Genomic DNA, 12,094 nt, shown 5'->3' on the forward strand with positions numbered 1-12,094 from the left:
AGTCGCAGACCAAACAAAATAAGAGAGTTCAAATCAAAAACAGTTCATTGGCGCCCGAAGTTGCAATTTTCAATAGAGAATTTTCAGACAAACCCACGAAACGGTTTGAAAACGGTAAATTTTAATTCAGACCGCGTGTTAATAGAACACGTGTACGACACATGTATTAGAATCAAGGAAGGTTGGTTTGAAATTGAATTCTGCGCGATAACTCGTTTAAATCCCAATTTTAGTCTTCCAAAGGGGCGGATATAGTGAAATTTAGGAAATTGCCAACTATATCGATAGTTCAGTCCAATTGAGAGAAGATTAATTTTTTATTTTATTTTTTTTTTTTGAAAAAAAAAAACGAATAGACACAAGAAAAAAGGAATTGCCATAGGAAATTAGAAAAAAGTGCACATGCATGCAAAACAGTCCGATCATTGATATTTTTTTTTCATGACTAACCATCACATTTTTTTAGCAATTATCTGTGCATACCCATTGTCGTAGACTCTGGAAGAAACTTCTCATTTTTTTTGTTTTATGATACGCTCCGACAATCGTACTTGTTCTCGTAGGAGCCCAACGAACGTTTGACAAACCAATTGCTTGCACCGTTCAGGCCTTCCGTAAGCATCGATAACACTCCGATTATTACTACGTACCATCGAATCACAGACAAATGGATCAACCAGCCGAGAATGTGTGGGCCAACGTGCAAATCGATCCATTGCACCTCACAGAGGAAGAACTTCAACATGAATGCCAAATTCGTAACGTCTTTTTCCCTGGTCTAGCCCAGGCAGCGTATCAAGCACAAGTGAAATATTCTTTTGAACAAGAGCAGACCAACGGACAGGATATTGTCGAATTATACAAAGTGCCAGAAGAATCTCCAACGCTCGAGGCCGATTTTGCGGCACTACTTGCCAAGATTGGAACTCAATCCAGTCAATTTTTTAGTGCAATCGCTGCACCGGATTTCGCGGCACCTGCACTGCTGTCGCGATTAGAGCATTACCGTCTCCGACTGCAACGGTTCCCTACCACGCAATATGACTCCGAGGCCAGTGTCACAACACGGAAACTGTTTAACGACCTCGCCAAAATAGCGAACAAAGTACAGCAGCCTCGAATAGACAATGCCGCCGTCAACGAGCTCATCGATGCCATTCCAGCGGCCAATCGCTTGAACTCCACGGTCATTACAACAGACACGTCAGCAAATTCAGCAGAAACTCAGACTTCAAATACTTCAGATAGAAGTATTCCATTAGCGCAAGCCACTGTACGCAATCCAGAAAAAATACAGACTTCTGAATCGTTTAGAATGTCACCACAATTTAATGCGCTTGCGAATCAACCCACTCCACCTTGTGCGAGAGGCCATCCATTGAATGTGCAATTTCAAACGCCACCGGAACACATTCCGACGTATTCACAGGTACACATTCCATCACTGCCCACAGATTGGTCTTTTCGAACACAAGAGGCACACTTTAACGCTCGAGCACCTACCACGTCTGTGCCCAGCTCGAACGCACAGCCCACGACCATGCGTCCACAGAGCACTATGAACGGTCCTCCGGCCAACTATAATACGATACGAATCACGCCATCTGAATATGATATGCTCAATTCCTCGGCACAACCCGCTAACGCAAACCGAACATTCAGCGATTCATATATTCGTCAAGCCGGCTCAGTATTGCAAGCATTGAAACGGTGGCTCGGCGCGAAGACATTCGAAGGAGAAATTGTGGACACGAAGCATTTTTCCATTGACGAATTTCTGAGCAGTCTCAAATTGTGCGTGGAAAGTGGCATATGTTCCGAGCAAACCATGATCAAAAATCTCGCACCAGCTTTCTCAGGCCGTGCATTTAAATGGTGGACTACAACACACGGTCGAATTCAAACCTTTAATCAGTTGGCTCAAAGCCTAAAAGTACGTTTCGCCACATATGCAGGTAGTGTAGAAGGGCTCATGTCAGCTATTTATGGCCGGCGACAACAAAAGCATGAAACACTTCCGGATTTTGTTGATTCTATGCAACAGCTTATGGATCAATTACCGCACCATTTCAATGATCAACAACGAATCTCAACTATCATCAGTTGCGCATCACCAGAGGACGCCAGAATACTTCGAAGCCGTACTTCTACTACGCAGATATTACAGATTTTACCCGACATGTCGCGTTCCTATCGCAAGACAGGCCACGACACACTCACGAACGGCATGAGAAACGATCAAACCGGGAGAAATCGGTGTTTTCATGCGAGGTCACTCGGGAAGAATCAGCGTCATCATCCGAAGAGGATGGAGAGAGCATACCATTCGACATACAAGCAATTACAGCGGCATTTCAGAAATCATTGGCCGGATTAAAATTCAAACGGCCATTGAAGACAGTGGCGGAAAAGGAAACCAAACCAATTTTCGATGGTGCAACCAAAAGCAAAGGGAAATCCGTTGGCATTTCGGAATCGAATGGACAAAAATCAAAATTTCAATGCTTCGGATGCAATGCCCCAGATGTTTACTATGCCAATTGCAAAAATTGCCAGACCAAACAGGTGAAGGATAGCGACAGACCAAAGCGAGACGTTTACTGTTTTGGCTGCGGCGCAGCCAACGTATACTTTGCAAATTGCACAGACTGCCAAGTCAAATTGTCAAAAAACGCATCGCCAGCCTCGGCAACGGCCACGAGCCAGGCCCCGGCGAAATAAGTGGCTCATCGGAAAACAACACGGCCATGCAACAAATTACATCCATTGCACCGGCCACCCCCTAAGAGAATAAAACCGAAGAAAAGAGAGAATGCACCGCAAACAGTCCAGCATTTTCTGAAATTCAAGAAATAAACATTAATTCACTATACATCAATGAAACTCCCTTCTTTGATAGACCAAATGATCCTAGACCGTATGCTAAATTGACGGTCAACCAATGTAAAAATGAATGGCTTATAGACACAGGCTCAGTTGTCTGCGTAATCGCATATACAGACCTGGATGAGATTTTAGCTTTATACGGCGCAACAATCAAACCAACAAACATCGTCATCAACACGGTACACACGATGCGGACACCGGCCACAGGTATTGTTGATTTAACTTTCGAGTTTGGAGAGCAAAGTCGAGTCATTCCTACCTTATTGATTAAAGCAAGCAGACCGCAATTCATCGCAGGCATGAGCTTTTGTCGCGCATTCGATGTGGCTTTAAGAGTCGACCCAGGCTTTTACAACAAACACCCGAACAAAATTCAATCTCGAGATGTTTTGGCCACCAGCGTTGCACTGGTACCAGACCATACGATTCCATGCGATAAGCCCACATACGTTTGCCCAATACACGACTCGAATCCGTATAAAGATTTGTCACCATTGATCGAAATGGATCCAAATGTCCAAAGAGAAAAGAGAGCATACCTCGACCAAAACGAATGTGTTTGCAATCCACCCAATTCAGCAAATAGTAACAGTTCACACCGTGATACTGCAGCCGAAGCAAGCATCGAAAATTCTACAAGCACGTGGGAAATTGGCTCTGGTAAATCCAGCCCATTGATCTCGGAAAAGATTCAGCTACCGGAGTTGAATCCGCTCACGAATGCCAGTCCGACCAAAGTGAAATCCAAGCTTTCAGTTTGTGATTTAGGAATCGATAGCCAAGCGACCGACAGTAGTGCTGCGGCCCTGTCAGGTATAGATGTGACTGCTATTGAGATCGAGTTGGGAAACAATTGCGATGCAGTCGAGCTACTTAGTTTGACTCAGCCAGCAGGCAAGCCAAATCAAAAACCGATCAAATACGTCGATCCAACTCCAACGCTTCAACGTCTCTGGAGTGAACACAATTCATTTCGTTTCACCGTAAACACAGACCAAAAAGAAACATTCGAAACGGGCACATACGAGTCAGCTCCAATTTGTGACCTCATGGAAATTGTTTTGGGGCCTCGAACCAAACCGAAAAGAGACAAACACCCTGGCAAAAGCCGACGCGAACGGCTTCGAACCGAGAAATTCGAAATCATGGCACTGAAGTAAGTGGCAATCAACCCGATCACATACAAACCGCCAGTGGAAATGATGACACTGAAAACGATGTGATAACGCCAAGACGGGAGACCGTTACACAACCACATGATCTCAGTCCAGAGCAAAAAGCACAATTGAACCCGTGAGCATAAAAAGAACGTATTGACTCTTCGCCGATGAATACGAAACGCAAAAAAATCGCCGAACAAAGTGAAACACCAATCTGTTATTGGATCAATATGAAACATGAAATCGTTGGCCACTATTTTATTTACGTTGCGCTTTGTTTCGAAGCGCGGCAAGTGTTTCATTTTGTTCCAGTAACAGAACGTTGTATCACTTTGTTCGGCGACGCGCTCAATGTACTGTTTTGAAAAAATATGCATGATTTGATACAGTTTTGTGCGAGTGCAACATAAATTCTGTTCGCTTGAAAGTGAATCGTGAAATATCGGCTGACTATAGAAATTGTGTTTCACTTTAATTGAAACAAAAATGTTTGATACACTTTTGAGTCCATTGGTATGATGATTCATTTTAATGGTGGTTTTGGTCGTGATTTGTCTATGAAGTGAAAATTAACTGATAAGTAGCGCGAATTTCGATGTGCCGATAACACCAATAGAGCAGAAAAAAATACTATATGAAAATCGAAAAAAAAATTAAACTTTTTTTTCGACTGTTGCCTATTTCGGATCGTCTACATGGGAAGTTTGTATGAAATCCTCGGAACGCGGGTTCACGCCGCTGTGAATACATTGGTTTATATAGTGAAATCTATACATGGCCAAAACACGGACGCACAACACCCATTCTATTTCGCTCACACTTACGTGCAATTTTTACCCGTATAACAAAGTAGTCTGCTTTACTGTTAAAAAGATGTGCGCAGTAAAGAAACAAGAACGTACATGTTTCAGCAACGTTAAAGTGCACGTAAGTGTGAGCGAAATAGAATGGGTGTTGTGTTAAAATGAATCATCATACCAATGGACTCAAAACTGTATCAAATCATGCATATTTTTCCAAAACAGTACATTGAGCGCGTCGCCGAACAAAGTGATACAACGTTCTGTTACTGGAACAAAATGAAACACTTGCCGCGCTTCGAAAAAAACGCAACGTAAATAAAATAGTGGCCAACGATTTCATGTTTCATATTGATCCAATAACAGATTGGTGTTTCACTTTGTTCGGCGATTTTTTTGCGTTTCGTATTCATCGGCGAAGAGTCAATACGTTGTTTTTATGCTCACGGGTTCAATTAAAGGCGGTGGTAGATAAATTTCCATACACGCCTCAAACCGGTCCGCTCAACAAAACCAACTCATATGTACAGCAGATCGCTTTAATTCCAGGTGCCATACCAGTCAAACGAGATCAATACCCGCTTTCACCTTATGTGTTGGAAGAGGTACGTGCGGAAATCTCTAACTTGTTGGCCAAAGATATCATTGAACCACTTGATAAGAGCCCTTGGCGTTGGCCCATATTGTGGGTTAAAAAGAAGACCGGCGGCGGAAGAATTTGTTTGGATGCACGTGGTCTAAATAAGTTAACGATACCTGACGCCTATCCATCGTTCAACGTCGATCAAATACTCCGAAATTTGCCAAAAGCCAAGTATATCACCGGCCTTGATATGACGCAAGCCTTCCACCAGATGGAAATCGCACCGACAGACCGAAACAAGACCGCTTTTGCTATCGACAATAAGTTTTACTGTTACAAAAGGGCTGTGATGGGTTTTAGGAACAGCCCAGCGGATCTTACCAAAATGTTAGCTGCAATTTTCAGCGATATGGCTCCCAATGTTTACCATTACGTGGACTATTTCGTTATACTTAGCTCGACGTTTGAGGAACATTTATCAGTTCTGTCCGAAGTGGCCGAACGATTAAAAGTCAATAACCTGACCATTAGTAAAGAAAAATCTTGTTTTTGCTATAAACGACTGTCGTTTTTGGGATACATTCTCACCGAAGATGGATTAACAGCAAATCCAGAACGTATTCAGCCCATTCTTAACTACAAACGACCGGAAACAGTCCGAGAAGTGAGACGCTTAGTCGGTTTGATAGGATGGTACCGGCGTTTCCTCAACAAAGCAGCGGAGAAAATTGCTCCACTAACAGATCTGATTGAGAAAGATAGCAAACGAAAAATTGTTTGGACGGCCTTGGCTGAAGAAGCATTCGAGCTTATCAAATACGATCTCACTCATGCGCCAGTCCTAGTGCCTGCCGATTACTCATTACCATTCAAATTGTACACCGACGCGAGTCTCATCGCTGGAGCCGGCATTCTCACCCAAATTCAGAATGGTCACGAGAGAGTAATTGCATACCATTCAGTAAAATTTTCCAAAACACAGCAGAATTATAGTGCGACAGAGCGTGAGTGCCTTGCTGTACTCAGTGCAGTAGAGAAATTCAGACCGTACATCGATGGAGTAGCATTTACTGTAGTAACCGATCATGCCAGCCTCAAGTGGCTGCAAAACCTAAAAGAACCACATGGAAAATTGGCTCGATGGGCAGTTCGACTACAGGCCTTTGACATCACCTTTGAACATCGTCCCGGCAAACTGATGGATGCCCCAGATGCGCTATCGCGTGCCGTAGATTTGATTGAAATTGAACCAAATACCAAGACAACTGATTCATGGTACAATAAAATTCGAACTATCGCCGAATCTGGCAAATCTCTATTCTATAAAATCGAAAACGGATTCGTTTATCGACGTGGCAAATATCAAGCCCACACCGGAGACCGGCTATGGACACTTTGCGTTCCCACAGAACTGAAACAGGCCGTTCTCAATGAAAAACACAATCAATCATGCCACATGGGATATTGGAAAACACTAAATTCCATTCAACGCGTCTATTATTGGAAAGGAATGCATGCCGATATTTATGAATACGTGACAAAATGTGAAATTTGTCGTCAAGCAAAACCATCCAACGAAAACACCCGCATTCCAACCGGAGAGTACCGCGATCCGATTCGTCCAGGCCGAATATTGTATATAGATTTCATTGGCCCATTGCCAGCTTCAAGGAAAAACGTCACATGTATGCCCTCGTATGCATTGATGGGTTCTCGCGATACGTTTTTACGAAATCCTTTATCAGAGCCACCACCGAAAACACGATCGAATTCCTTGAAAAAGAGGTGTTATTCAAATTCGACACGCCGGAAATAATTGTATCAGACCATGGCAGTCAGTTCACTAGCGTGGCTTTCCGTCAGTTTCTGGAGAAGTACAAGATCAAACATTGTACGACTGGTGTGTATCACCCACAGACCAACGCGGCCGAAGCTTCAAACAAAGTACTCAAAACTTGCATTCGCACGCAACTTATGGAGAGAAATGAAGAGCATGTTGATTGGGCAGATCATTTGCCATTCATCACGATGAAAATGAATTCAACTCCGCTCACCTCCACACACCACAGTCCATTTTTCACTCTCAACGGTCGAGAAAGAGCGCAAACCGGCGATGAACATACCGTAATTTTGGATGCCAACCCGGAAACGGCACAGGCCGACTTCGAGCGAATGGCATTGATTCATGAGGCCGTGAGTGATCAATCCCGCACAAGCTTCGAGGAAAATCGGCGACGGTACGATACCCGGGCACGAGTCAGAAAATTCAAAATCGGCGATTCAGTGTATGTGTTGCATCGCGAGTTATCATCCTCCGTTAAAAAAATTGCCGGTAAGCTTAATCCGGTGAAAAAGCAAGCCACCATCACAAAGATCATTGGTAACGACACATATGAGCTGATTGATTCCCAAAGCAGGCCACTAGGTAAACACAATGCCAAGGACATTATGGTCCGTTAAGGCGATGAACGAATACGACAAGCCTTCATTCAAACAAGCCTACTATAGTCGTTTACCACAGTCAAATTCAAAAAAAAAGAAAAGAAAAAAAAAATAACGAAACCAACAAACCATAGTCCTAACACTAACGAGAAGAAACCGATGAAACAGGAAAACAAAAGTTCATCGCATACCAGTTCATCGCTGTCGCTATACGACAAATAAATTGCCACAGCAAACGTTCATTGTCGAGTCAAGACCAAAATATATTCATATATACCAAATTGTATATATACGCAGTTCATGCCACTATTTGCCGCTGTTTTTTTCCCCCAAAACAAATGAATAACAGACCGATATCATTTACACTACACAATCGCCCTATAAATTGACTTTGCATAAACGATTTAGCAAAGCGAACGATCAAATCGCAACAAACGACAACTAGATGCCGCGAAAAGCGTCGAATTCGCGACCACGAGCGAGCGAATACACTCACACAAACACAATGCCTTACACTTCACCGAAGCGACCGGCTCACACAGAGATGCTCTCTCTTTTCGTCTGAACCGCTGAAGCGAACGTACGTAGAAACACATCAGCCCAACGTCGTAAAAGAAAAAAAAAACAAAAACAAAACCAAAAGTAATAATAAATATCAAGCCGATCGAAACTAAAGGAGAAACAACAAAACTCAGACCGTCAAGTTAGTGCGAAATTGAGCATTGAAAAAAAGGAGGAAGGAAACTGCGAGAAGAAGACAAACCCGTGAGTATTTCTATTGAAATTGTCGTTGTTTGGTCGTGTCCGCCATATTACGATTGGATTTCCACGAACTGGACTGAGCAAACCAAATCGTGTTCGTGCACAATATTCACCATAACAAGTGCTATATTCCTACGTTCGAATTAACAATGGCTTGCCACATAGTGCACCAGTTCACCCATTGCACCAATTTGCGAATAAAATTCGGCGCGTAATGATTTTTTTTACTCGCTCACAAAAAACTCAAAGCGACGCAGCGCCTTGTTGTCAATTCCCATACAAACGAGCCCAGAAGTGACAACTGCTGTTGGCAAGAGTAACTACAGTACAACTTACGTCAAATTCAAAAGCTTGTATACGTATGTATACATGTTTAAGTTGAAAAATCAACGTTCTGATTTTAAAACGTAAAGTCCGGGAAAGTCAATTTTTTTCTCGTGTTTTTGTCAATACAAGAGTAACAAAGCCGATGATAAATGACAAATGATGACACATTGATGTAAATAGTGAAATGCTGTTCGATTTTGAGCCATGAAATATTTTTTTCTTTTAATTTTGAAAAGATATCAAGGGATATTAATGACTTCAGTGAAGTCAAGCACGTTTTTATGTTCGTGTGAAAAAACAACCATTCAAAACCGTTCAAAACGATTCAAAACAGTTGATAACAGTATATCCGAGTATATCCAATAACCGGAATATGAAATGTCAACAAATGAAATTACAACTCGATGGAACTTTTTTTAGTCACTCTTGTGTTGACAAAAATACGCAAAAATGCGGAAACATTTTTATTTGAAATTTTAAAATGAGAAAATTGATTTTTTGCATTGGAATGAACAGTAAAATACGCTTTTTGATTAAAAAAAACATAACATGATTCTCGTGAACAGAACGTAAACAAATGAAGTGACACTTGTTCGTATTTATTCAAAACAGTGAAATTCCTGTATTGTTTTATCGTAAAATTTGATTTTACGTTTAAAAATAAGAAGATTGATTTTCATGCAACAAAATTTACGCTATTTAGTGAAAAAAAATAAAATAGAGCTGGAGAACAGAAAATCGCTCAATAAGCAACTGACACATGTATACATATATATATACAAGCTTTTGAATTTGACGTACGTTGTACTGTAGTGACTCTTGCTAACAGCAGTTGGCGTAAGTGCAGAGAAGGCGCTGCGTTGACTCAAAGTTAAAATTTTGGCCACGAGAGGTCAAGATAAGCGGTCCAATCCTTGGAACGGACAAAAAATATCTGTTTTGGCTTTGCCGTGGTTAAAATAGGTTTACTGTCAATTATCTGTGTTTATATCAACACAACTGTAGTCAAAATGAAGCTAAAATGTTATATGTGTCCTATTTGTTTCGAGAATAAAAACGAGATTATTAAACATTTGAAAAAACAACATTCAATTAAAGAAAGAGTGCATTCAATAAAGTGTCCAGTCGAGAGCTCAAAGTGTGAAAAACAATTTACTACGTTCAACGGGTTGAAAAAACACATTGAAAAATGCGTCCAAACTACAACAGAGGACGTCGATCCAGAAATATCGCAAAAAGCCATTGCTAAAGAACTTGAAAAGTTAAATTTACATTCACAAAGTTTTCAATCAGATGATATTGAAAATGTTTGTAATAGCAAAATCACAGATAACATATTTTTGGCTTCTAATTATGATGATTCAATCTCGGAAAAGTTATCATTGCAAAGCGACGAGGAATTCGTATTTAACGCAAGCAGTTCTGAGAGCTCAAGCGCTGAAAATGTAGAAAGGGGACCGTATGTTTTTGAATCGAGTGATATTATTTCAGATGAGAAGCACCGCACAAAAATAATTGATTCACCGACGTTGGTGAATGAATTTATGAAATCAGTGGTCGAACTTGGTGGTAATCAAAAAGTAACAAATCAAATATTCCAAATTGGAGAGAATTTATTAAAACAAATGAAAGAGTTTGAGATTGTGTCATCAAAGTATTCACGAAAATCGCACAAGTCCTGAGGAGATTTTACATTTGCTTCGACCTTAAATCATCTTAAAGCATTCAATTCCACCTATAAACGTGGACTAAACTGCCAAAATTCACATTTTCAACATCTTCAATTTTTATGAAATGCCGTTTATCTTCACAATGAACACGAACAAACGACATTTTCGTGCCAATTTTCTGTATCACGAATCGGTTTAATATTAAAGATCCTTGCTTTCACTGGTGGAAGCTGGTGGAATAAAACTGTTGCGGCATTCGAATGCGTAAATGACTTTGACAGCTATAGTTTGTTTTGACGTTTCTGCCACTGAGTGGCGTTTTAACCACCATAAAGACAAAATATCTAATTTTTGTCCTTTTCGAGGATTGGACCGCTTATCTTGACCTCTAGTGGTCAAAGTTTTAACTTTGAGTTTTTTGTGAGCGTGCTGCTTGATGCGCACTAATTTATGCAAACCAAAGCGAATCCAGCAAATGTACAAGCATTCATATCGCGAGACATTCCATACAGACAGAGTAGTTTCATTTCTCTTCTCCTTCTTTTGACAAACCAAGTTCGCAATGACGACACGATTTCTGTTTGCAACAGACCAAACAACCACATCGAATGTAAAGAAAACGAAACGAACCGTATCGAACCCAAGTAGTACGAAAGACATAAAAATTCAGCCATTCGATTCGCCTTTTTAATCCGATATGTTATTCAAGCAATCTGAACATATGAATTTATTATTCGTGTTTTTTTCCTTACCCGCATTTCAAACACACAGACACGATGGCATACCTTCAAGTTTCGTTGACATCGTTGTTTAGTCTGCGCATCAACGAGCCACATCGACACTTCACCGTGTTAAGTGGTATGGCAACGTGGCATCGCCCCGACGACGGCATGATCTACGCCAACCACAAATCGGTCACCACCAGAGCCATGAAACCAAAATGTCAAACTACAACGGGGACCGCGTAGTCGGTTGTCATTCGTTGCGGAACGCGCTAAAAGTATGCATAAGTACATGAGTACATATTTCAAGCATTCTGGTTAAAAAATATTTCAATTATTTATAAAAATATACCTAGTGTATTAATATGAAAACCCATTTTACTTTTCCGTACACAACGTGTCAAGGGAAAGTATAGGAATTGGTCCCGAAAACTTTTTTCGCAAAATTGGTTTAGATCATCATAAAAACTCATGAAACGCGTAGAAAATCACTTTTTGAGACACTTTTCCGTTCGTGTGCCGTCGTCGTCGTTGTCGTCGTTGTCGTCGTTGTCGTCGTCGTAGCTGTTTGTAAACACGATAACCCAAAAAATAATTGAGATAATCAAAATCTGGAAATGCCAAAAGTTTTGTATTTGAAAAACTTAGTTTAAGTTCGAAGATGAGCCATTTTCGATTTGATCCTGGGGTACTTGCCCCAAGAAAAACCTCAAAAAATTGACACTTTTGTATGGGAGGTACC

At 41.1% G+C, this 12,094-nt stretch overlaps 2 protein-coding genes across 2 annotated transcripts; both read left to right on the forward strand.

Moving 5' to 3' along the window:
- Positions 1-3,074: 3,074 nt before the first annotated feature.
- Positions 3,075-5,744, forward strand: LOC129571343 (uncharacterized). Its single transcript, XM_055451136.1, has 2 exons — positions 3,075-4,042; positions 5,396-5,744. The coding sequence occupies exons 1-2, from the start codon at positions 3,075-3,077 to the stop codon at positions 5,469-5,471; spliced, it is 1,044 nt and encodes a 347-aa protein (XP_055307111.1). The 3' UTR covers positions 5,472-5,744.
- A 646-nt stretch (positions 5,745-6,390) lies between these two features.
- On the forward strand, positions 6,391-8,244 carry LOC129571342 (uncharacterized protein K02A2.6-like). The gene has a single exon (XM_055451135.1). It carries the CDS (start codon positions 7,113-7,115, stop codon positions 7,887-7,889), a length of 777 nt encoding a protein of 258 aa, XP_055307110.1. The 5' UTR covers positions 6,391-7,112; the 3' UTR covers positions 7,890-8,244.
- The last annotated feature ends 3,850 nt before the right edge of the window (positions 8,245-12,094 follow it).

This window comes from Sitodiplosis mosellana, unplaced genomic scaffold (assembly GCF_009176505.1).
Source record: "Sitodiplosis mosellana isolate CC-2019 unplaced genomic scaffold, AAFC_SMos_1.0 Smas_scaffold_2052, whole genome shotgun sequence".
NCBI classification, from domain to species: Eukaryota; Metazoa; Arthropoda; class Insecta; order Diptera; family Cecidomyiidae; genus Sitodiplosis; species Sitodiplosis mosellana.

Coding starts and splice junctions, on each gene's coding strand:
- LOC129571343 (XM_055451136.1), top strand. CDS start 3,075: ATGCGGACACCGGCCACAGGTATTGTTGATTTAACTTTCGAGTTTGGA. Junction 4,043..5,395: donor TTCGAAATCATGGCACTGAA/GTAAGTGGCAAT, acceptor CTTTAATTCCAG/GTGCCATACCAGTCAAACGA.
- LOC129571342 (XM_055451135.1), top strand. CDS start 7,113: ATGTATGCCCTCGTATGCATTGATGGGTTCTCGCGATACGTTTTTACG.